The 25,177-nt window shown below is 42.9% G+C and overlaps 3 protein-coding genes, 9 non-coding genes and 1 pseudogene across 12 annotated transcripts in view; 4 read left to right on the top strand and 9 right to left on the bottom strand.

Annotated features, from left to right (window-relative positions):
* The window catches only part of cnksr3 (cnksr family member 3), a 28,377-nt gene extending 18,394 nt beyond the window's left edge, over window positions 1-9,983 (top strand). The window contains exons 11-20 of the mRNA XM_044049823.1: window positions 87-271; window positions 2,409-2,489; window positions 3,413-3,706; window positions 6,249-6,517; window positions 7,012-7,085; window positions 7,168-7,239; window positions 7,844-7,899; window positions 8,335-8,748; window positions 8,862-9,028; window positions 9,096-9,983. Coding sequence (XP_043905758.1) covers window positions 87-271; window positions 2,409-2,489; window positions 3,413-3,706; window positions 6,249-6,517; window positions 7,012-7,085; window positions 7,168-7,239; window positions 7,844-7,899; window positions 8,335-8,748; window positions 8,862-9,028; window positions 9,096-9,362 — 1,879 coding nt within the window. The 3' untranslated portion in view covers window positions 9,363-9,983. The remainder of the gene's footprint in view (window positions 1-86; window positions 272-2,408; window positions 2,490-3,412; window positions 3,707-6,248; window positions 6,518-7,011; window positions 7,086-7,167; window positions 7,240-7,843; window positions 7,900-8,334; window positions 8,749-8,861; window positions 9,029-9,095) is intronic.
* A 95-nt stretch (window positions 9,984-10,078) lies between these two features.
* On the bottom strand, window positions 10,079-15,064 carry rps7 (ribosomal protein S7). Its single transcript, XM_044048826.1, has 7 exons — window positions 14,984-15,064; window positions 14,229-14,314; window positions 13,438-13,509; window positions 12,855-12,998; window positions 12,089-12,153; window positions 10,849-10,999; window positions 10,079-10,192 (listed from the first exon to the last, which is right to left on the bottom strand). Exons 2-7 carry the CDS (start codon window positions 14,301-14,303, stop codon window positions 10,115-10,117), a joined length of 585 nt encoding a protein of 194 aa, XP_043904761.1. The 5' UTR covers window positions 14,304-14,314; window positions 14,984-15,064; the 3' UTR covers window positions 10,079-10,114.
* Window positions 10,584-10,803, bottom strand: LOC122784622. Its single transcript, XR_006362195.1, has one exon. It is a non-coding gene; the product is annotated as a small nucleolar RNA SNORA73 family (small nucleolar RNA).
* On the bottom strand, window positions 11,699-11,918 carry LOC122784627. The gene has a single exon (XR_006362199.1). It is a non-coding gene; the product is annotated as a small nucleolar RNA SNORA73 family (small nucleolar RNA).
* LOC122784624 lies at window positions 12,498-12,717 on the bottom strand. Its single transcript, XR_006362196.1, has one exon. It is a non-coding gene; the product is annotated as a small nucleolar RNA SNORA73 family (small nucleolar RNA).
* LOC122784626 lies at window positions 13,156-13,375 on the bottom strand. The gene has a single exon (XR_006362198.1). It is a non-coding gene; the product is annotated as a small nucleolar RNA SNORA73 family (small nucleolar RNA).
* A 573-nt stretch (window positions 15,065-15,637) lies between the features above and the next one.
* Window positions 15,638-17,276, top strand: LOC122783886 (ribonuclease H1-like). The gene is made up of 5 exons (XM_044048827.1): window positions 15,638-15,759; window positions 16,025-16,126; window positions 16,645-16,769; window positions 16,876-17,058; window positions 17,173-17,276. Exons 2-5 carry the CDS (start codon window positions 16,062-16,064, stop codon window positions 17,274-17,276), a joined length of 477 nt encoding a protein of 158 aa, XP_043904762.1. The 5' UTR covers window positions 15,638-15,759; window positions 16,025-16,061.
* Window positions 17,277-22,851: 5,575 nt separating this feature from the next.
* LOC122784638 lies at window positions 22,852-23,005 on the bottom strand (annotated as a pseudogene).
* Window positions 23,006-23,408: 403 nt separating this feature from the next.
* On the top strand, window positions 23,409-23,527 carry LOC122784625. The gene has a single exon (XR_006362197.1). It is a non-coding gene; the product is annotated as a 5S ribosomal RNA (ribosomal RNA).
* Window positions 23,528-23,637: 110 nt separating this feature from the next.
* On the top strand, window positions 23,638-23,756 carry LOC122784613. Its single transcript, XR_006362187.1, has one exon. It is a non-coding gene; the product is annotated as a 5S ribosomal RNA (ribosomal RNA).
* A 112-nt stretch (window positions 23,757-23,868) lies between these two features.
* On the bottom strand, window positions 23,869-24,061 carry LOC122784617. The gene has a single exon (XR_006362191.1). It is a non-coding gene; the product is annotated as a U2 spliceosomal RNA (small nuclear RNA).
* Window positions 24,062-24,243: 182 nt separating this feature from the next.
* On the bottom strand, window positions 24,244-24,356 carry LOC122784621. The gene has a single exon (XR_006362194.1). It is a non-coding gene; the product is annotated as a U5 spliceosomal RNA (small nuclear RNA).
* Window positions 24,357-24,794: 438 nt separating this feature from the next.
* LOC122784637 lies at window positions 24,795-24,958 on the bottom strand. The gene has a single exon (XR_006362208.1). It is a non-coding gene; the product is annotated as a U1 spliceosomal RNA (small nuclear RNA).
* Window positions 24,959-25,177: the final 219 nt, after the last annotated feature.

Here is a 25,177-nt window from a genome sequence, read left to right as displayed (position 1 = left end):
TTCATATTAAATGTATTAAATTTTATTTTTATGTAAAAAAAACAAATGTTCTTCTTCTTCATGTTTTTGGGGTTTTTTTCTCGCAGAGACGGAAACACAAACTTGTCTCAAGGCGTCAAACTCCGGCCCAGGTCTCCGAACTCGCACCTGGACTCGGACGCGCGGCGCCGCGTTGGCGGCGACACAGGCGACGTCCGGACATCTGTCGGCCCGCCCCCCGAACCCAACCAGCCAATCCCCGTCCGATTCCGACAACGATCTTCCACGCGATGTGAGTGAACCCCACCGTGACATTTAAAAACCACAGAAGAACAAACTGTCAGATCCTTGAAGAACTGACCTGTCAATAAAATTAAACAACATTTAATTTACTACACTCTTAAGTCATGAAGGACAAAAATGTCCACTTCCAAAACCAGTGATAAAACTTCACAGATTCATATTTTTTTATTTCTGCATAAATTACATACACAACTTCAGCCGCGCTCGAAACTACCAAACATTCAATCATACAGTTGTGTGCAAAAGTGATTTCTTATTTTTTAGCATGTTTGTCACACTTAAATCTTTCAGATTATCAAACAAATTTAAATACTAGACAAAGACAACACAAGTTAACACAAAAGTGATGATTTTATTTATTATGGGGAAAAAAGATCCCAAAAAGGAAGACATCATGGCGCGATCTAAAGCAATTCAGGAACAAATGAGAAACAAAGTGATTGACATCTATCGGTCTGGAAAAGGTTAGAAAGACCTTTCTAAAGCTTTGGGACTCCAGAGAACCACGATGAGGACCATTATTCACAAATGGAGAAAACACGGAACAGTGGGCAACCGTCCCATGAGTGGCCAGCCGACAAGAATTACCCCAGTAATGCAGCGAAGACTCATCTAAGATAAGAACCCAGAACAACATCTAAAGAACTGCAGGCCTCACTCAGTGTCCATGACTCCACCATAAGAAAGACACTGGGCAAAAATGACCTGCATGGCAGAGTTCCAAGATCAAAACCACTGTTGGGCAAAAAGAACATTAAGGCTTGTCTCAATTTTGCCAAAAAACATCTTGATGATCCCCGAGACTTTTGGGAAAATCCTCTTTGGACTGACGAGACAAAGGTTGAACTTTTTGTTAGGTGTGTGTCCCACGACACGGGGGTGGAGTGGCTCAGTGGTTAAGACCGGTACCCTGTTTGCGAAAGACATCATGGTCGCAATGGTTGCAAGTTCGACTCCACCCCTGGCTGACTGTACTCAATTCCATTGTAAGTCGCTTTGGATAAAAGCGTCTGCTAAATGACATGTGATGTAAAAGTAACACCAGGTTTCAGAAAAAGAACATCATACCAACAGTCAAATATGGTGGTGGTGGTAGTGTGATGGTGTTTTGCTGCTTCAGGACCTGGAGGACTTGCTGTGATAAATGGAACCATGAGTTCTGCGGTCTACCAAAAAATCCTGAAGGAGAATGTGCGGCCATCTGTTCGTGACCTCAGGCTGAAGCGAACTTGGGGTCTGCAGCAGGACAATAATCCGAAGCACACCAGCAAGTCCACTTCTGAATGGCTAAAGAAAAACAAAATGAAGACTTTAGAGTGACCTAGTCAAAGTCCAGACCTGAATCCTATTGAGATGCTGTGGCATGACTTTAAAAAGGCGCTTCATGCTCGAAAACCCTCCAATGTGGCTGAATGACAACAATTCTGCAAAGATGAGTGGACCAAAATTCCTCCACAGCGTTTGTAAAAGACTCATTGCAAATTATCGCAAACGCTTGATTGCAGTTGTTAGGTTTAGGGGGCAAACACTTTTTCACACAGGGCCATGTTGGTTTACATTTGTTTTCCCTCCCTTAATAATAAAAACCTTCATTGTGTTTACTTGTGTTGTCTTTGACTAATATTTAAATTTGTTTTGATCTGAAACATTTAAGTGTGACAAACATGCTAAACAATAAGAAATCAGGAAGGGGGCAAACACCTTTGAACACAACTGTATTTGTTATATTCTTTAAAACTTTTTTTTGTGTGTTTTTTCAACCTGGGATTTAAAGGGTTAAAATCCCAATAATAATGATTATTATTATTATTCAACATCTGATCATTCTGATCAGGACTGGAGTTGACAAAAATATTCATCTGTGCTATTTTCTAAGTACTTTTTTGAAAGTGGACATTTTTGTCCATAATGACCTAAGAGGGTAGACAATTTTAAATCTGATGCTAATCTTTGACATATTCACGACCCCTGACATTTGAAAATAACTCTTTTTTTTCTTTTTAAATAAATAACATTTCTAATCTCCTGTGGAAACGGGAAACTCTTTGTTGTTGTTGTCGTTGTCGTTGTCGTTGTCGTCGCTGGTGTCGGTGAATCAGGTTTCAGTCGTCTGGTTTTTTTCGCAGGTAAACCTCGACCCGTCTCGATGCCGGTGGAGTCTCTGTCGAACTCCAGCTCCTCCAGAGCCGGAGCTCAAGGACGGAAAGGTAAGTCACACCTGTGACACCTGTGACACTGGTCACATGACCCTAATCTGATTGTAATCTGACCGTGATTAGGCGTCATTAACGCGTGAGGACAAACAGCAGCAGGAGACGAGGAGATCATTAACAACCAGACCTGATACACACTCTGTGTGTGTGTGTGTGTGTGTGTGTGGCTGTCTGTCTGTCTGTCTGTCTGTCTGTCTGTGTTTTCTTTGCTCCATAAAACAAAGAAAATCCAACTGAATCATTTTGTTTGTGGACAAAAACAAGACGTTTGAGGACATCGTCATTTCCAGAGTTTTCTGAGTCTCATTGATTCATTCATTGAAGAAATAACTGTCACATGAATCACTCATTAATACTTTCTTCTGTTATTCTTATAAACTGTTTAGAACATTTACAATAAAACAGTGAAGGAGATCAAATATTGCATTTATAGTTATTTATAAAAGAAAAAAAAATTGTTTTTTTTCCTGTGAGAATAAAACGTGTAACTCAGGTGTAGTTCTCATGGAGACCAAAACCTGGTCCTAATGAGGCAGCGTCAGGTAATCAACCTGGCATTTAAAGGGTTCAAATCCTAATAATAATTATTCTTCAAAATTTGACAAACATTTTCATCTGTACTGTTTTTCTAGCACTTTAGGAAGCGGACATGTTTGTCCTTAATGACTTCAGAGGGTAGAAAACTTTACATTTGAAATGTATTTATTATTTTTTATGACCTTTTTCTGTCACAAACACCACCAGTAGTCCTCATGGAGACCAAAACCTGGTCCTAATGAGGCAGAAGTGGGACTGATTTGAATTGCGCTTATGGTTAGCGTTAGTCATTAACTGGTTATAGTTAATGCAGAGTCCTGTGTCAGATAATCAGATGAAAGTAAACTCACATGGTCTCCGTCCTGTCGTGGTCTGAACAGGTCCAGAGGTTCTCCACCGGTACCTGAGCAACGAGGGCATCAGCGCCATCGCGGAGGAGGAGCCGTGTTTCCCTCTGCCGTACCGGCGCCACCCGTCCGTCCGCGGTGTGGACCACATCAGAGGCAGCCAGTGCTTCATCAACACCGACCTGCACAACAGCGCCACCATCCCCTATCAGGAGGCGTCGGCCAAGAAGTCTGCCGCTGCCGCCGCATCTGCTGCCGCTCCTTCTCCTCCGGTCAAACAGTCCACGTCGCTGCTCGCGGGCTGGTTGGCTCGACTCCGCCTCCTCAGCCACTGACGTCAAACAAGGAGAAAATCTAGTTTTTAAAGGTTTCCTTCAGGGACGAGTCGGCTGATTCCTGATCGAGCGACCAGCGAGAAAGAAAAGTCTCCTGTGACCCCATCTGTGGGTCCTGACCCAGTGTTTGGGAACCACTGGTCTAACGTCAAACACTGCTGTTGAGTATTTAAAATTGACTGATTCATATTTACGAGCCGTGACGTCGGACAGGAGATTCGTGACGGACACTCGCGGTTTCGTTGTTATTGTTTTTTAAAATCCTCAGAAATTATTGGATTATTTGTCAAATCTCACGTCTTCAGTCACTCGATTTGAAATATTTGAACGTCTTTGTGTGAAACCACTAAACGTCGATAAATACGTAAATAATCCACAAGTATCGACAATTCCACTTTGTCTAATTTTACAACCAAATATCTGTGAAATTAACGAAATTATCAAAATACCGCGGAAAAAATTAAGTAAGTATGAATCGCTAAGTGACTTTTCACTGATTTCGTGACAAAACTGAGAAGAATTGGATTTGTTTCGTGTCGTTGACTCTTTGTCAGATTGGAAAGTCCTCGGCTCCGAACTCCGAAGTTTGACGTCACCGCCTGCTGCAATCCGCGTCATTTACCGTTTAACCAGATTAACGCGATCAAACAATCCGGAAATGAAACGTCAACGTCCTCTAGAACGGGTCGCGTTCTTTGTTAAAGTTGAACGCGCTTTCGTACAGAAGCAAACAAATATGACGTTAAACAGTAAAATGCCGTAAAGAGAATGAAACTTTATCGTCTTGAATTTGTTTACATGTTGTTTATCTTTAGCGGGTTGTTACGTCATCTTTTTTTTCCCTTAATCTCAGGAGAATTCACGACTTTTATCCGTAAAAACCAAAAAGAATTGTAAAAATGTATTTAAATGCAGCGTCGGTGAAATATCGGATAAAGATGTCTGCGAAAACGTCCTTTCAGGGTTAGCATTCTACGATTATTTCAGAAATGCCTTTACAAAGTGCTTTTATTGTGAAACTGAACATATCAAAGAACGTTAGTTAGACGTTTACCAATGTAGCATATATATATATATATATATTTTTTTTTTAATGAAAATTTTAAAATGTTGTTTTATATTAAAAATTTATTGTGATTTTTGTTTTACAATAAATATTGTAAAAAAACACAAAAAAACGTCCAAATAACATCGTGAAACCGAAGTAATCAAACTCACAGCAGTTGAATGTTGACAGCACAGAGAAAGGTTTCATTAAAATGTTTGCATTTTTCGTCGGGTAAAGTGTCGGGTAAAAACCAGCTGATGTAAAAATGTCTGCTGTACATTTATACGTTAAGAAAACGTTGAATTCCCATGTTTTTTGGTTGGAGTTCCTCAGGGAAGCGTCATGGATCCCCTGAAGTTTAAGATCTGAGAAACTCTCATCTTATAAGTATTTCTCGTCCGTTTCTTTGTACTAACAAAAAAGAATTATGCGTCAGCTACTGTGTGTTGACTTTTCTGTCTTTTCGTGCCTAACATTTCTATTTAGAGACTTTTTAAAGAGTAATATTTTATAAAAAAAATAAGAAATAAATAAATACTTTACATCTTACAAAAGGTTTATTAATCAGTGTTGTTACCAATAAAACGTGTTTAAATCATCTTAATGCAGGACTTTTGAGCAGCTTGTGATGTTAAAAGTGTTTTTTCCTCTCGTTTAATTTGAGATTATAAAATATTCTGACTCATTTTCCTGTAAAAAACACTTTTCCTGATCGATTTCTACTTCATTAGCGTCTTCTGCCATCAAACCCTCATCATCATCATCATTATCTGCAGAGAGGATCATGGGAAATGTGTTGAGCTAAAGTTACATAATCCTGTCTTTGACGTTGTTTAATTCAGGTTCAGTTTGTTTTTTTGTTGTTAAAATCTTTATTTCCAGCTTGTTGTTGTTTCTGTGACACAAATGAAAATAAAGTTCCGTTTTAAAACAATTCTCTGTGAACAGTTGAATTTTAGGAGGCGGAGCTGAGATGCAGCTGGATCTTATGTCGCACTGTCATCTAGTGGTTAATGTTGGAACTACACAATATGCTTTACTTGATTGTTTGGTAACGTTTCTTTGTCAATTAATCAACTTTAAATAATCATTTCACAGTGAATGTGTTTTTGTTTCACAGATTTTTGCAAATGCATTAAAATGTTTAAAAGTTTTCAGACTGGCGCCATATCAACTTCTTTATTGTGATATAAGCACAAGATGAAAAGAACGGCTCTACTTCTGTGTTTATATTCTGAGAGGAACTCTGAGAAAACGATGAGAAGCGAGAGCGGGTGAAGATCATGGGAAACAGGAAGGAGGTTTATACACGAGCGTGTGATGATGATGAGGATGATTCTGTGGTCAGTTTGTGTTCAGACAAACCGTTTCCTACTACAGCAGCAGCAGTAACAGCAGCAGCAGTAACAGCAGTAGCAGCAGCAGCAGTAACAGCAGCAGCAGTAACAGCAGCAGGTGAAAAATCCTCTGTTTTTATGTTCAAACTAAAATGTTGGGTTTTATTTGACTGAGCAGGTGAAAGCTGCTGTGTCGTGTGTGTTGTGTGTGTCGTGTGGTGTCGTGTGTGTTGTGTGGTGTTGTGCTGGTGCAGGAGTGATGAGTCGGCGGCGTGTGTCGGTCAGAGACCTGGGTCCGGTGGACATTCAGGGCTGGCTTCAGCGCAGGAAAGACAGACCAAGTTTCCTGGGAAGTAAATGGAAAAAATACTGGTTTGTGTTGAAGAAGAGTTTTCTGTACTGGTACATCGACAAGACGGTGAGTCACACACACACACACACACACACACACACAAAATACTATTTTAATTTTATCGTTGAAAAGGTCAAAAATGTTCGTAGATAAACTAAATTATTTTTTGTGATTTTTTGTGTGGTCGTAAAAAAATAAAAAAAACGTACTGACCCTTTATCAGTGCTTAATGTGCTGCTGCTAACAACTAGCCTGAGACACAGAGGCTGGATCTGAGTACACCTATGCTATCTGTTAGCTAACCATTTGCTAATCATTGGCTATCTATTCACAAAGTCTTTGCTCACTGTTCGCTAACTATTCACTGACTCTTCGCTAAGCATAGCTTATTTTTCTCTCGCGCGAACCAGTTGCTAAGTGTTGCTAAATGTTCACTATCTGTTCGCTAAGTTATTGTTATCATTTCACAAAGCAGTTGCGAACAGTTCGCTAGCGGTTTGCCATCCGTCGGTTTACCGTTTGCTAGCTGTTAGCTAACACGGCCTCCATCTTGTGTGCAGGCTGAAAAAGCAGAAGGATTCATCAACCTGTGCGGTTTCACGGTTGAACAGGCCAAACAGTCCAGGAGGAAACAGTACGACCTTTGACCTTTTTCTGTGCTTTCTGTGTGAAGAAGAAGAAAAAAAGACCTTTTTTTTTTTCTCGTGTGGTTTCAGCGCCATGGCAGCGACTCATCCACTGGTGGTGACCATCGTCATGGCAGCAGAGAGCGTCACCGAGATGAACAAGTGAGTGTTTCACAAACTAATAAAACCTACGTCAGTTTAAGTCTACGATGTCTTTAAGAACGTGTTCACGTCTTTATCTCACTGTGAGACAGACGTTTATAAACCACTCACTCTCCCACACTAAAGCCCATAGAGAAAACCAGTGATTTTAACATCACACACACACACACACACACAGGAGTTGTTGATCCACTGCTGCCTCCATCACTAAGTTCAAATGTCTTATTTTGTAAAATTCGGCTTTTGAAATCCTTTGTTCAGATTTACTTCAGTGACACTAAGTGACCACACGAGGCAGCAGTGGACCAGCAGCTCCTGTGTCCCTGCAGCTAAAAGCACTGATTTTCTCTATGGACTTTGGTGTGGGAGAGTGTTTGTTTCTGCATGTTGAATTTTAACATAAATGTTCATTTTTTTATTTTAACATTGAACGACAGCACATGAATGTAGCTGAGGAGTCGTTGGAGTCACATGACCGCACTTCCTCACCACTTTTTATAGAAATAATACGAGGAACGACTTCCTGTTTGTTTGTGTTAAACGTGAAAGTGATGTCGCATATTTCACGGTGTGTGTGTGTGTGTGTGTGTGTGTGTGTGCGCAGGTGGATCAGTAAACTATCAAAAGCTTCCGAGTCATGTGACGTGATCAACACCGACGGTCGGTTTCTCGCTTTTTACGTTTGCAAAAATAAACAAATATACATTTTTATGAGTAAATATCTGCATATACTTCTCCTTTATCTTTCAAGCACATGTCCTTTTCTTTGTTTCCTCTTTTTTGTACTCATCTAATATATCTTCTATTCTTTTGTCGGTCTCTTATTTTCTTCTTCCTCTTCTGTCCTTCTGTCCACTCATGTTTTCCCTTCATTATTCCGTCTTACATTTATTTTATTTTTTTACTTCTTTTATTTCCATCAATCCAAACTTTCTTCCCTTCATCCATTCTTCCATTTTCACTTTCACGGAAACTTTCCCTCCCCTTCTTTAAATCCATGATCGTTGGCTTCTTCTCTTCACGTCCTTCCTCACCAGCCTGTCTCATTTACTTGGTCTTGTCCTGTCCCCTGTCCTCTCGTCCTCTCGTCCTCAGAGTGCTACAGCGAGGGCAGCGATCAGGACGGTGACGAGAGCGAGCTGACCGAACAGGAAACGGTGGATTCTGAAGACGTCGGCATGAAGCGTCACTGCGAGTCTCTGTCCTGCACTGAGACGCCATCGATCGCGTCTGAACGCACGTGCGGAGACGCCGCCTATGTGGGAGGAGTCTTCAACAGAAGCAGGAGGAGGGCTTTCTCAGAAGGTCACAAGCATCTGACCCAGCTCGACCTTCATAGACCAAATATTCAACGTCTGGAACCTCCAAGACCAGACCTTCAGCGACCGGACCCTCAAAGACCAGACCTTCAACAACTGGATGTCCCCAAGCCGGACAGAGACAGTGAAGCGGTTTCTCTTCCTCTGATCTACATCGGAGAGACGATCGAAGAGGAAGCGGGAGGAAAGGGTAAACGCCTGGAGTTATTGTAGACATGAGCTCACATGTGGCAGCCATGTTTTCAAAGACACCAAAGCTTAGACTGGTTCCTTCTAAGTCCTCTGCTCACTTCCTGTTTGCAGAGACGCCTCTTGACGAGATGGAGAGTCTCTACATCCACCTGAAGGCGTCCAGCTTGTCTCTGGTGGGACAGTCCAGAGACTTCAGAGCCTCGTTCATCAGAAGATGCAAGAACGACAAGGTCAACGAGAACCTTCACCTGCTCCGGATCCTCAGCAGCACGTTAAAGGTGAGTCTCGAAATTTGGACGAGTGTCTTCGTCTCTGGTTTGTTTCAAACCACGTTTTCTTCCTCAGGCCAAAGAGGCGGAGCTGAAGGCGATGGAGCAGATCCTGACCGAGCCGGCGCTCTCACCGCCCACGTACAGGAAGTGGAAACTCGCCAACCTCATCCTGCTGCAGGAGATCATTCAATGCAACCAGGCAGCAGGGGGCGCTGCAGGGCCGACGCCTCCCGAGCAGCTGAGGACGGGTTTCATGACTCGTGTTGGAACACGGTGGCCAAAGCAGGGAACTGCATCCATTTACACAGGAAACAAACCCGACTCTCCAGCTGAACTTTGAACGGTCATTTAAAAAGGTGCTGTATGTCAAGTATGTACAACAGTGACCTCCAGTGGTTGAAAGGTGTAACTGCAACACTCCGATTGACTTCTAGTTCAGAGCAGCGGAGTTTGGACAAAATTTCTGAAAAGTTTCACCGTTTTCCACTTTTTTAAACCCTGAACCTGTTTGTTTAGCTTTAGCACGTTAGCAACATGTGAAGATGAAAGTTAAACAGCAGAGAAATAACGTTCAATGTCCATGTGTTTGAGAAAGTTAGCCGACTTTGGCTCTAGATTTTCTTCAGGTTTAAAAGACATTTGAGAGAAACGTAAACATTACGTTAAATAACTGAGGCTAACTGTAGCAGAAAGATAATGTCTTCTTCCCATTATACGAGCCGTTTCCAGGATTATGATCAATAAGGTAGTAGCTGTATTTTACATGTGTCATCACGAAAGTGCTGCAAGTCATTAGTGGCTAAATTGGCAGTGGGCGGAGCAATGGGGGGGAAGTAAACCTTAAACCTTATCATCTACGCTTGAGGATCAGTGAAAGAGCAACGACCATGTGAACGTAAGAAACGAGACAAACGCCATGATGTGTAAACAATTCCACATAAAACCCTTTAAATAACTGAGATTCACTCGAGTTCAATTGTATGATTTGATTTTAAACTAAACGAGCACAGGGTTGTTTCTCTTCAGACACGAGGACAAAGGGACCAAACAAACGTGGACAGTAAACAAATTTATTTTGTCATCTGCAGAATTTTACAGCTGGAATTCAGGGAATTCAAACACGACGTCTTTGCCTGTGAGCTTCTTGTAGACACCAGAGAAGGTCTCCACCTGGAGGACAGAGCAGACAACACACGTCCAATGAGAATGACTTTGTCCTCATGAAACTTCTTTAATACATTTAACTGATTATATCGTTTTAACTTTCATTGGTTAAAATACTTTCACAATATAAAATATCTTTTGAGCCAATGTTGGAGAATTTGCTTCTCCTGACCAAAGAAAGCAGAAGATCTTCAGCCTGAAGATCTGACTGATTGTCAATAATCGTCAGAATTGGGTTCAGAGGTGAAGGTAAACTGTGTGACTTTTAAATGTCTGTGCTTCAGGTTCTTCTGACTTAAGTCACTAAACGTCACAACACAAAAACACCAGGATGTGGAATGAACGGTCACTTTTTCCAGGCACCTTCCTGAACCCTGTAACGTCTCCAACACAGACATTGTGTGCACTGCATGGTTTAGCTCCCCAGTCACGGTCCGTAAAGACTCTGGGAAGATGTAGGAATATGCAGGACGCTCGCCCTCGCCGGCCAACGGCCGGGGACGGAGCTTTGTCTCCGACATTGTGGAACGGGACTTTACGTCTCGGCTCGAGAGCTACGCTCCCATACGCCACGAGGACAGAGCCGGCGAGAGGCACTCGCCGGATGTCCATGTCGGGGGCTTTACCGCTCAAACACGGGTACGGATCCGAGTCTCACTCACTTTGTGTTCCACGTTGTTCTGCTGAGCCTTGTCCAGGTGGACCTTGATGAGTCTGCTGCTGTCCAGTTTCACTCTGATCCTCTTACCCACGATCTCGCTGGGAAACACCAGGTCCTCCAAGATGGCGTCGTGGACGGAGGTCAGGGTACGACTGGAGGATGACGAGACAAAGACGAGGCGTCAGCTCAGTCCTCACAATTTAACTTTTCAACTATTTTTACTCAAACTAAAGACGCAGAGATACAGAAAATCCTCTCGGTCAAGTTTAACTTTAATCCTGTGAAATTTACTGATTCTTCTTTCAGTAAATGGACAAAATCAAGTCCAAACTGGCTCCTCCCACTTTAACACTATGCTACAGGTCGACTGACAGAACTGGACATTTTCAAAATGAGTCAAAATCAGCTGATTAATCAGTTAATCTCTAATCACAGCACATTGCACTTGTCCAGGGTCAAACTCTAGTATTTTAAAGGTCAACGTTCATGCTTTTCCATCACTGCAGTGCTTTATTTTTACGTGTGAGCTTTTCTACAGCAGACGCTGAACCATCAATGTGTAACCATGGTTTCATGTTGATTGTTCAGTCCTTGAAATGTTCTCAAATATCTTGTTTTCACTTAGAATGATTTATGGAGCAAAGAAACCAGAAAATATTCACATTTAAGAAGCTGAGAAATCACAAACTGGTTTTAATTATTAAAAAACACTCATCAAGTTACTCCTTTAGCAGACGAATCATTAAACGAGCCATTTGTAGCACTGTTTCAAACCTTAAAACCATTCAAATTTGAGTATCATGGATTTCAGGCACCTTTCTGAACCCCTGATAACATCTCTAACACAGACATCGTGTGCACTGCATGGTTTAGCTCCCCAGTCACGGTCCGTAAAGACTCTGGGAAGATGTAGGAATATGCAGGACGCTTGTCCTCGCCGGCCAACGGCCGGGGACGGAGCTTTGTCTCCGACGTTGTGGAACGGGACTTTACGTCTCGGCTCGAGAGCTACGCTCCCATACGCCACGAGGACAGAGCCGGCGAGAGGCACTCGCAGGATGTCCACGTCGGGGGTTTAAGTACGACTTCACATTTCTATGTATGATTTGACCCACTATTAAAACAATGCCAACGTTGTCAAAACCCTAAAAACACCAGATTTTTTACCGTTGAGCGCAGATTGGCCACAGAAACATAAACAAATAAACTTGGTTGAGTCAGCTCTGCTGTGACTTACTCACCTCCTCGGACGCTTCTGCTTATTCTTCGTGCGACTTTTCCTGGTGGGTTTGGGCAGAATCCTCCTCTGAAACATCAAACATCATCCTCCCGTTAAGTCTGATCAGCTTTCACACAACAACACCATCACAATCCACAAGTCGTGTGAACGGTTGAGCAGTCGGCTCTATGAAGGCGGCCATTTTGGACCCGTGTGTCGTTACAGTGGCTCACAGTGGACAAAACTGAACAGGTTTTCATTTTAAAGGCCACAAAAGGTTCAACAACACACTTGAAAACAAGTGAGGAATAAATGTTGCTACATCTAAAAACACACTGTAGAAATAAAACTGCTTTATTATAAATCACAAAAACACTAATAACATTTATAAATGATTGGAAGCCACAGTAAGAACACTAAACATGGCTAACCTCTGTGCACTGCATGGTTTAGCTCCCCAGTCACGGTCCGTAAAGACTCTGGGAAGATGTAGGAATATGCAGGACGCTTGTCCTCGCCGGCCAATGGCCGGGGACGGAGCTTTGTCTCCGACGTTGTGGAACGGGACTTTACGTCTCGGCTCGAAAGCTACGCTCCCATACGCCACGAGGACAGAGCCGGCGAGAGGCACTCGCTGGATGTCCACGTCGGGATTATTAGATTAGACATGACAACAATCCCACTGCGGGGAAGGACAGTGTCTCATAGCGGGTCCTTAAAAACCCGTCTTGACAGTTTGACAGGTCCAGAACAAACACCACCATCGTCGTCGTCGTCGTCTTCCTCACCTGTGCGATGAAGACCACGTGCTTTCCGCTGAACTTCTTCTCCAGCTCCCTCACCAGACGCACCTGAATCTTCTGGAAGGACTTGAGCTGAGGGACAGGGACAAAGATGATGATGGCTTTCCTGCTGCCACCAACCTCGATTTCCTGGAAACAAAGAGACAAGAAGACGAGATGAAAACTAACATTCAAGCCTTCTAAATGTTCTGCGCACCAAGTGGTAAAAGTAAGATGATTCCAGAATTTAAAATAGAACTTTAACAGAATTTAATGACTGAATACAGAAGCATTGTTATAACTGTAGAAGTGTGCACTGCATGGTTTAGCTCCCCAGTCACAGTCCGTAAAGACTCTGGGAAGATGTAGGAATATGCAGGACGCTCGTCCTCGCCGGCCGACGGCCGGGGACAGAGCTTTGTCTCCGACGTTGTGGAACGGGAATTTACGTCTTGGCTCGAGAGCTACGCTCCCATACGCCACGAGGACAGAGCCGGCGAGAGGCACTCGCTGGATGTCCACGTCGGGATCTTTCAGTTCTAACATTTGTAAAGAAGAAACGACCGCGGTCGAGAGAAGATGCTTGTACCTTTGCTGCAGTGATGTTCAGCTCCCTCAGCTGAGCCTTCAAGTCAGAGTTCATCTCCAGCTCGAGCAAAGCCTGCGAGGAGACGAGTAGAACATACATTAGCCTGGAATATTCACAGCTCAGTTAGCTCCGTAAACACATGGACCATCATGTCTGCCAAGGACCAATTCTGTGTTTTTATGAATTTGAAGCCAATAACATGTTGGCGGACAATTGCCTTAATGCACAATCTCTTCTTGGTTTTCAATAATTACCTCAGCTGTCAGCCAAAGATACAGATATGTTCCTCAGATCAAGTTTCCCAGCATATTAAACATCAAATTATAGAATTTAGTGGAGGCTGAACAACTCTGTGCCCTCACGTTACTGAGATTTTAACACCGTATCCCCAGGTTTAACAATACTTTTTATACATTAAATTTTTACCACTAGCTTTTCCTTAAAAATTCCACATTTCCCCTTAACAACTAACTGCAAGTTAAGTTGTATTTTAAGTGCATTTAAGTGTCAGTTAATCCAATAGCATAGGTAAACTCAAATTTAACGCTTTAACCTAAAATTGTAAATACAGCCGTTTAATTTTACACTTCAAATCTTTAAAGTTTGCATAAAATCCATATAGAACGGCAAAAGGTAAACATTTAAAAAGACACATTTCCGTGTGGCCCTCGTGCTTGTAGTGATGCTGATTTCACGTGTTCATATTAACAAAATGGACAGCCACATTTTCACCACATCATTCGGCAGAACTTGGTATAAAAACACTCGGATGTGGAGCTTGCTCTTCTTACCTGGGAGATCCCAGACTCGAACTCGTCTGGCTTTTCGCCATTAGGCTTCACTATTTTCGCGTTGGTGCTGAACATGGCCTTTGTCTCTGCAGAGAAACGTAAACATTGTGAGTATTAACCACTCAAAAAAAAAATCACAGATTTAACAACTTTAAAAGAGCCAGCTATGTGACCTGAAACCTCCAAAACAAGCATGGGACGTGCTAAGCTAAAGGCTAACCCAGTTATATACCAAGAGGCACACACATTTATATCACATTCAGACTTCAACCATAACATTTAGTTATCACACACCGTTTAAAAAGATACCACTGCAATAAGACTGCAAACTGTGGGTTAGCTAGGCTATGCTACAACAGGGTAAAGATAACCGTTTAGCTTAGCCGACAGTCATTTTAACTTTTCCACAATCACACATGTGACTTTATAAACATAAAACACACGCAGTGGAGTGTGTTTGACGTGAGTTAACTCGTACACAGGGTTTAATAATCCCACTTTAACCGCCATCACCTGTCCGAACACATGGACGGCCCGCTAACGGCTAGCTACAGCGAACACCCATTCACCGGGAACCACACGACTCTACTACGCTCAATTTCGTGCTCCAAAAAAGCCATCCGCCGCTGCAAACCACTCAATCTAAGGCATCAATGTTTAAATAGACTCAACAATTCGTAAATGTATAAATATAACTGAATTAAAGTGTGTTTTAGAGGAGAAAAACCACTCCAGGGAAAATCAGCACGACTAACCTCTGTCAGTGACGGCCAAGGAAGAGACCGGACCATCGCGAGAGTTCAATTAATTCAATGGGAGCGGGTCGTGCCAATATCGCGAGATGCTGAGGTCCACGCCTTTGGCGGTAGTGGTGCGTTCAATGAGCACATGAAACACTTGGAAATGTCATCTCTATCAATGTGACCACACACTCATCTGTACTCTTAAATAAACACATATGTTGTGCTTTTATGGGGTTTTCATTAAGTTCGTAATCAAGTTAAAACGACACTAGCAGCGAAAGGCATCGGAAAAGAAAACTAAATGCATTTTGATAGCGTTTATATTCCGTCCAACGTTTATTGAGAGGTAAAAATACACATTTACATATTTTAAAGATAAGTATTTAATAATATTTCACTTATTTTATATTGTTGTCTTATTTGGTCGGTTGTGTATATGTGGCTATGTTTTAGGCACTTTGTATACTCGGACATGTGATATTTTAAAAAGTCTAAATGTAGATTAATGTAGGAATTTTTATTATTATTCCCGTAGCGGTAAATGTCGGAAATTAAACAATTTTAGTGGATTCTGAAGAACACATTTAAACACAAGAGAAAATATGAAAATATGACGTGATTTTACTCCCACGTTTGGTTAACTGTGAGTGGCGGTGAACGCAGCACGAGAATATCGCGAGAGTTGACTGACGCAGCTGAACGTGTGAAGTTGTTGTCAGTGCTACACTTTCCTCTTTCTTCGCCCGTCTTCTGGTTCCAAAACGGCTCTTTATTACGCGTTTATGAGGGTAAAAGTTTAATTATGTTGACGTCATGTTAGTGAATAATATCGTTCTTATGTTACTTATGTGATTCGTGCGATGCAAACAAATTAGCCCGTCTGAAGTAGCTAGTTTTTGGCCGTATTTTCTGTCATTATTTCACTCGTTTTCGTTGCAAATCACGCACTGAATTTAATCTTAATTAACCGGAGTTGGCACCAGGATGTCAGCCACCTGCGCGCCTCGCGTTGTGCCGGCAGACAGTGATGTTTAGGCTGCCTGGTCTTTTCAGAGGAGCACTCAGGAGCGTCTGCAGCGCCGCCGACGACATGGCGAAGGGCAAGTTTTTCTACGCAGTGAGAAACGGCTTCAAACCCGGAGTCTACAAATCATGGTGAGAATGCTCACGACTTAAGTTCGGATCTTTGGTTTTACAGGAAAACCAGAGCCGCTGGGTCCACGGTGGGGGCGTTTTCTGTTGGGCGTGCCAAATCTCATTCAGATTAACGCTATTTTTTACTTCTATGTGAACCTCTCAAAAGTATGACAACATTAATCTACTAAATCAACATAATTTTATAGTCTTTACAACTCACTCTCTCTATCGGCATTAAAATCACATTGAACACGCTCAGTTTGGGTGTTGCTAAGCAACCACAGGATGTCATATTTGATTTGTAGATTATTGTTGTAGCCATTCTACACATAATAGTTTGTAGTATGTGCTCAGATTTATCTTAAATAAATGCCTCACCACGCAACTTCTTTACTTTTATCTGGTAATACTGAGTTTACGGAGTTAGTAGTTGTTTATTTTGTTTATTTTATCTAACTTGAAGAGTTGTTAAGTGCCTAAAACGGCGCAGTGGGATCAAACAAATACATCTTTATCATCTTTCTGACCATTTTTAGGGATGAATGTAAAGCACAGGTGGAGAAATTTCCCTCTGCATCTTTTAAAAAGTTTGCGGCAGAGAAAGAAGCCTGGGCTTTTGTCAGAGGAGCTGAAATATCTGCTCCTCCACCGGTGAATAAAGGTACACTTTTATTCACCCCCTTTTTTTATGTCCACAATATTGCATCAGAAATCTCACAATCTTTTTCTTTTGGTACCATAACCTTCACCTCATGTTTCTTTTCCAGGAGCTCAGAGTTTAGATTCGGCCATCACTCTTCCTAAAAGAGGCCCTGAACCTCTGGAGTACATCCCTCTCGGTAAGAAGAGGTCCCACTCGGACCAGGAGGACGTGGTTTTACCGCCCAAACGAACCAAACCGTCGGAAAGCTCGTGTTCAGGAAGCAGCGGCGACGGATTCACATACATGGGTGCGATGTTTCCCAGGAGTCTGTGGAAATGCACTCTTTTATATACACCGGAGAATCCGTTTGACACAAAATGGTGGCCGTTGAGTTAAAAACCTGCTCTCCATCGTTCGCCAGGTGACGCGGTGGTGGTTTACACTGACGGCTGCTGCACAGGCAACGGGAAACAAGGAGCCCGAGCAGGCATCGGCGTTTACTGGGGCCCCAACCACCCACTGTAAGAACACACACACACACACACACAGCAGGGGCCAAAATGTTCTGGAAATTTGCTGTGAAATTCAATATATAATCTTTCCCAACACAGCTAATCTAACAAACGTTGTTTGTTTTTAAAGGAAAATCATTAAAAACTGAATATTTATGGTGAAAACTAACATTTTATGAACCAAACAACCAGTTGATTATAAAAAATATTCGCCAGTCGCAGCCTTAGTTGTTTTTACTTGTTAGGGTTCGAGCAACAAGGTTGCAAGAACCCTATTGAAACTGGAAGGATTATTATTAGGGTTCGAGCAACTTGGTTGCGCAAGAACCCTATTATAATCGCTAAGATTATTAGGGTTCGAGCAACTTGGTTGCAAGAACCCTATTGTAATCGCTAGGATTATTCTTATTAGGGTTCGAGCAACAATGTTGCGCAAGAACCCTATTGTAATCGTAAGAGTTATTCTTCTTCTTCTTCTTCCGCCTACCAAATGAATCGCATTTTTGAGGCCCTGAACATGCCCCAAAACTCACCAATTTTTGCAAGCGCATCAGACCTGGTGTAAATTTACGTTTGTTAGTGTTTCGGGGAATGTGCGTTAAAAAATGAAAGTGGGCGGGACAAATAACTGCTCCACCCCCTAAATATTGTGGGCCTGAAGAGCATGTTTAATGTACATGCACGAAACTTGGTACACGCGTTCCTTAGGTCGGGCTGGTCAAAAAAGTCAGCGTAGCCGAAGCTCTAAAACGAACAGGAAAGCCGCCATCTTGGATTGAAAATTCATTTTTTGCCGATTTTGGCCATATCGCACCATCGGTATTTGAACGAACTTGTCCTAGAGCTTACATGGGATCACGTTCAAACTTGGTGAGGTCACTTTGGACAAGTTGAGGATCTAAAGTTGCTAAAAACTTTTTAATAAGTATCATGGTGTACGAGAAAGGGGCCGGCAAAGTTGGTGAAAATTTTTATTTTTCGCCACAGGCAACAATACTCTTATAACTTTGCGATAGAAGGTCACTTCCCAACCAAATTACCTAGGGTTGATGATGGACCATTGCTGAAGAAGTCTGTGGAAAAACTGTACATTTTTAGCACAGCGCCTCCTTGTGGTAACAGAAAATACAACAAATACACAATTTCGGTAATAACTTTTACATATTTAATCGTATCAAACTCAAAATTTGTGACAACATTTAAAACACATGAAAGATGATGCGTGCTTATTATGATAACAAATGGCGCAACGGTGTTGCCATAGCAACACTGCAAAGTCAGATATTTGTGACAAAAAAACAAACTGCTACAACTTTGCGAAACTGAGTCCAATCTGAACCAAACTTGCTAGGATTGATGATAGTCTGGCCCTGAAGACACCTATTTGAAAATATTCACTTTCAAAAACAGCGCCCCCTTGTGACAGCAGCCACTATGACACCTGATATTTGAATGAACTTGTCCTAGAGTTTTGGTGCGATCACCTTGAAAATTAGTGAGGTCACTGTGAACAAGTTGCCGAGCATAAGTTACTGAAAGCTTTTTAAAATGTCGCTCGGTGTACGAGATAGGGGGCGCCAAAGTAGGTGTTCATTCATATTTTTCACAACAAAAGGCAAAACTCTTACAACCCGTAAAACTTGTCCTCCTGAGGAGCACGTTGAATGTACATGCACGAAACTTGGTACTCACGCGTTCGTTAGGTCCAGACGGTCAAAAAACTCAGCGTAGCCGAACCTCTAAAACGAACAGGAAAGCCGCCATTTTGGATTGAAAGTACATTTTTCGCAGATTTTGGCCATTTCGCACCAATGGTATGTGAACGCACTTGTCATAGAGCTTTAATTCGATCACCTTCAAACTGGTTGAGGTCACTGTGAATAAGTTGAGGATCTAAAGTTTTTAAAAGTTTTTTAAAATGTCACATGGTTTTTGAGATAGGGGGCGCCAAAGTTGGCGTTCATTCATATTTTTCACAACAAAAGGCGAAACTCTTACAACCCGTAAAACTTGTCCTCCTGAGGAGCACGTTTAATGTACATGCACTAAACTTGGTACTCACGCGTGCCTTAGGTCAGGACGGTCAAAAAATTCAAAGCAGCCTATGCTCTAAAACGAACGGGAAAGCCGCCATCTTGGATTGAAAGTACATTTTTGCAGATTTTGGCCATTTAGCACCAATGGTATGTGAACGCACTTGTCATAGAGCTTTCATGGGATCACCTTGAAACTTTGTGAGGTCACTGTGAACAAGTTGAGGATCCAAAGGTATCAAAATCTTTTCATTAAGTATCACGGTGAACAAGAAGAAGGTCAGGAAAGTTGGCGAAAATCACGATTCCTCGCAACACACAACAATCTCTTATAACTTTGCCATGGAAGGTCAGATAGTAACCAAACAAGTGACAATCGATGATGGGCCCTTGCTAAAGATGTCTATGCAAAAACTGCAAATTTTGAAAACATCGCCTCCTGGTGGTGGCAAACACTAGGAAGTCTGGTATTTCGCAACACACAACAAACTCTTATAACTTTGAGATTGAAGGTCAGATCTTAACCAAACTTGTGATGATCGATGATGGGCTTTTGCTGAAGATGCCTATGCAAAAATTGTAAATTTTGGAAACAGCGCCACCTGGTGGTAACAGAAAGTACAAGTTCACAATTTCCCTTATTACTTTAACAAATGTCCTTGTATCAAACTCAAAATTTGGGAAAACATTCCAAACACATGGTAGATGATGGGTGCCTAATATGATAACAAATTGTTCAACAGTGTTGCAATGACAACACTGCAAAGTCAGATATTTGCGACAAAAAACAAACTGCTACCACTTTGCGAATGCTATTCCAATCTGAACCAAACTTGCTAGGATTGATGATAGTCAATCCCTGAAGATGCCTATATGAAAATATTCATTTTCAAAAACAGTGCCCCCTGTTGACGGCAGACAATATGACGTCTGGTATTTCGCTACAACAACACACTCTTATAACTTTGCGATGGAAGGTCAGATCTTAACCAAACTCGTGACGACCGATGATGGGATCTTGCTGAAGATGCTTATCCAAAAACTGTACATTTTGAAAACAGCGCCTTCTGGTGGTAACAGAAAATACAAGTTCACAATTTCCCTTATAACTTTAACAAATTTCATTGTATCATACTCAAAATGAATGAAAACATGAAAAACACATGGTAGATGATGCTTGCTGAATATGATAACAAATCGTTCAATGGTGTTGACATAAGAACACTGCACAGGATCCACTCTACTGAGTGGTTTGTCATTGCAGTAACCTTTGTTCGCCACATGATGGAGGCATTTGCCTACAAATCTATCAAATCTAAAATTTACAGTTTCTCATGCTGCTCTGAAAGGGAAAGATGGGGCAAAAGGTACTGCAAGAGGGGCCAAGGAAAAAAAAACAGGGAAAATGGGAAGAGCGAAAAAGTAACAGAGGGAAAAAAGAGAAAATGCACCCTAAATACTTATACCATCAGATGTTCTATCACAAAAATAACTAGTTATTTCTAAAATTCAGCTTCAATTCTGATACCATCAGTTGTTTTTCACAAAAATAACAACTTATAGACAAAATCACACTGTTAGACCTCAGACCTCAGACCGGCCCTGAACATGTCTGTAAAGGATGACCTCCTTACAGGAAGTACAACTCCAGAAACAGGAAGTAATGTCTGACATTCTCCGATCCACACGAAACTTATTATGTAAGTCAAGGTACCTTCCCTAAACATGTTTACGGACACGCCTTTCACCCAACAGGAAGACGGCCATTTTAAACGGACACGCCTGACATTGCGCGGGGATGCAGCTGAAAATAACCAGTACCCCAAGCAGTGAATGAACGGAAGATGAGGAAGAGGACTCGCGCTGCAACGTGGACGCACAGGGACTCGCGAGCCGTCAAGCTCGAACCCGTTGATTACCGCTTGCGGTACTAGTTATTATTATTTTTCCTCTAAATGAATCTCCTTTTTGAGGCCCTGAACATGCCCCAAAACTCACCAATTTTTGCAAGCACATCAGACCTGGTGAAAATTTACGTTTATTAGTGTTTCCGGGAATGTGCGTTAAAAAATGAAAGTGTGCGGGGCAAATAACTGCTCCAGCCCCTAAAACTTGTCGTCCTGAGGAGCATGTTTAATGTACATGCACGAAACTTGGTACACGCGTTCCTTGGGTCGGGACGGTCAAAAAACCTAGGCAAGCCTAAGCTCTAAAACGAACAGGAAAGCCGCCATCTTGGATTGAAAGTTCATTTTTTGCTGATTTTGGCCATATCGCACCATCGGTATTTGAACGAACTTGTCCTAGAGCTTACATGGGATCACGTTCAAACTTGGTGAGGTCACTTTGGACAAGTTCAGGAGCTTACGATGCTTATGGTTAGTTCAAATGTCGCATGGCGTACGAGAAAGGGGCCGGCAAAGTTGGTGAAAATTTTAATTTTTCACCACAGGCAACAAAACTCTTATAACATTGCGATAGAAGGTCACATCCCAACCAAATTACCTAGGGTTGATGATGGACCATTGCTGAAGAAGTTTGTGAAAAAAACGTAAATTTTTAGCACAGCGCCTCCTTGTGGTAACAGAAAATACAATAAATACACAATTTCAGTAATAACTTTTACATAATTAATCGTATCAAACTCAAAATTTGTGACAACATTCAAAACACATGATAGATGATGCGTGCTTATTATGATAACAAATGGTTCAACGGTGTTGCCATGGCAACACTGCAAAGTCAGATATTTGTGACAAAAAAACAAACTGCTACAACTTTGTGAATCTGAGTCCAATCTGAACCAAATTTGCTGGGATTGATGATAGTCTAGTTCTGAAGACACCTATATGAAAATATTCACTTTCAAAAACAGCGCCTCCTGGTGACAGCAGACACTATGACACCTGATATTTGAATGAACTTGTCCTAGAGTTTTTGTGCGATCACCTTGAAAATTGGTGAGGTCACTGTGAACAAGTTGCCAAGCATAAGTTCCTGAAAGCTTTTTAAAATGTCGCTCGGTGTACGAGATAGGGGGCGCCAAAGTTGGTGTTCATTCATATTTTTCACAACAAAAGGCAAAACTCTTACAACACTTAAAACTTGTCCTCCTGAGGAGCACGTTGAATGTACATGCACAAAACTTGGTACTCACGCGTTCGTTAGGTCCAGCCGGTCAAAAAAGTCAGCGTAGCCGAAGCTCTAAAATGAACAGGAAAGCCGCCATTTTGGATTGAAAGTACATTTTTTGCAGATTTTGGCCATTTCGCACCAATGGTATGTGAACGCACTTGTCATAGAGCTTTAAAGGGAGCACCTTCAATCTGGGTGAGGTCACTGTGAATAAGTTGAGGATCTAAAGTTATTAAAAGTTTTTTAAAATGTCACATGGTTTTGAGATAGGGGGCGCCAAAGTTGGCGTTCATTCATATTTTTCACAACAAAAGGCGAAACTCTTACAACCCGTAAAACTTGTCCTCCTGAGGAGCACGTTTAATGTACATGCACTAAACTTGGTACTTACGCGTTCCTTAGGTCAGTACGGTCAAAAAATTCAAAGCAGCCTATGCTCTAAAAAAAATTATGCAGTCAAGACTACCACGTTTGGGGAATTTGCTGGGGTCAACACAGCCGGAGTGCAATGGCTGAGCCTCGCCCTGGGTGAACCGCCTTCTTGATCATGGTATCTCCCCTGCCAGGTAAGTATGAGGTGTACTCGCCAAACACCGGGTGGCTCTTGCCAGACACAGCTCTTTGGCTGATGGTGCTGGAAATGAATAATCCCAGAGGCCAATGCCTTGACTCAGTTGCTCGTTAATGCTGTGCTATGTTCAACTTCAACCTCCAGCACACATTGGAGAGGAAACACTCGACCTTTTTTACTGGCATACCTGGCTGTCGTTTCCTATAGATTCAGCAACAACTGGACATGACGGCACCAACAGCCGCTTGCCCATCTCGGTGTCGCTTCCCGATACTGGACTAGAGTGTAGCATGTGGTGGAGATAAAGGCTGAAGTGCAGTGTGTCCGAAAGGCTGACTTTTGAGCCCCGCCACGCGCAGGGGGCCTTGCGCAGTCCATAAAAGCAGTCTGTGTCCCCAACCCCCCGGCTTACGGCCATACCACCCTGAGCACGCCCGATCTCGTCTGATCTCGGAAGCCAAGCAGGGTAGGGCCTGGTTAGTACTTGGATGGGAGACCGCCTGGGAATACCAGGTGCTGTAAGCTTTTACACCGCTGCACGCTTTTACACTGCTGCTTCCTTACAAGAAACATGCCCCTCCACGAGCAGGGGCCTTGCCTAGTCCATAAAGGCAGTCTCTGTCGCCAGCCCCTCGGCTTACGGCCATACCACCCTGAGCACGCCCGATCTCGTCTGATCTCGGAAGCTAAGCAGGGTCGGGCCTGGTTAGTACTTGGATGGGAGACCGCCTGGGAATCCCAGGTGCTGTAAGCTTTTACACTGCTGCTTCCTTACAAGAAACATGGGCTCGCAATTAAATTGACGCACAGGCACGGGTTGATGTCTTTCTGGTTTCAGCTTCGCTTTGCTTTTCACAGAAAAAAGAGAATGGTGCACCGTTCCTGGTGGCACTGCAATACCAGGTCAATGCAAGGAGTGAAGAGAGCAAGCCCCAGTTTTCACCTCCCACTGCTCAAAAATGCATTTAATATTTAATCCCCATATAGAGGACATATCAGATATTAAACTGATAAGAACAGATACTACACTTGATCTTAGCCAAAAGGCCGAGAAGCGATGGCCCACAGGTGTCTGGGGCCAACCCAAGATCTTGGCACACAAGTCAGTTGTTGTGGTGCCATGTTTTTAAGGGCGCATAACAAAGGCTGCTGCTGCTGATCACCTCCGCCCCAAGGTTGACCTAAGTGCACCTCTGAGCCTTGACAGACAGCTGCTTGACATTTGACACACTCAAAGGGCGCAGCCTTACAGCAAAGCCCACCAAAAATAACTTAAACTCTTGAACGTCCCTCTCCACGGAAGTCTTTAGTAAAAGGCGAAAGACTTGTGCATTTTGAAGAGAAACCAGAGTCAACGTAGCCCCTGTCCTGGAGAGCAGCCAAGGAGTCTATCCGCCGGAGTCACCACAGTCTCGGTCGGCCGGCCGGCCGGCCACCTTGGGACAGCCTTCCTTCAGCGTTTTTGGTTTGTCGGCCAATAAACCGCCCAGATTTGACTGCATGTTTGGAAGCGCATTCTTACTGTTGGTTGTGTGCTGCAGTTTTCTATCAGTCGCTGAGGCTGTGGCACATTCCTCGCTCACTGGCACACCTCCAACATTTAGTGGTAGACGTGAGTGCATGAGCAAAGCAGCTCCGTGTTTGCTTTGAGCTAAAGACAACACCCACAACCATCACGTTCCCAGCAACTTGGAAAGACTGGGGATGTTGCTCCGCAAGGACGAGAGAAGTTTGGAGATGGGCACACAACGGTGAACTTTGGGCGGCTGACCTTTGCTTACCACGACATCATCGGGGGAAAGCGCGGACGCAGCACCCCACTAGCAAAAATTATGCAGTCAAGACTCCCACGTTTGGGGAATTTGCTGGGGTCAACACAGCCGGAGTGCAATGGCTGAGCCTCGCCCTGGGTGAACCGCCTTCTTGATCATGGTATCTCCCCTGCCAGGTAAGTATGAGGTGTACTCGCCAAAGCCCGGGTGGCTGTTGCCAGACACAGCTCTTTGGCTGATGGTGCAGGAAATGAATAATCCCAGAGGCCAATGCCTTGACTCAGTTGCTCGTTAATGCTGTGCTATGTTCCGCTTCAACCTCCAGCACACATTGGAGAGGAAACACTCGACCTTTTTTACTGGCATACCTGGCTGTCGTTTCCTATAGATTCAGCAACAACTG

This window comes from Solea senegalensis, linkage group LG17, assembly GCF_019176455.1.
Source record: "Solea senegalensis isolate Sse05_10M linkage group LG17, IFAPA_SoseM_1, whole genome shotgun sequence".
Lineage (NCBI taxonomy): Eukaryota > Metazoa > Chordata > Actinopteri > Pleuronectiformes > Soleidae > Solea > Solea senegalensis.
The sequence above is the reverse complement of the archived record's forward strand: the minus strand, read 5'-3'. Positions and strand labels throughout refer to the sequence as shown.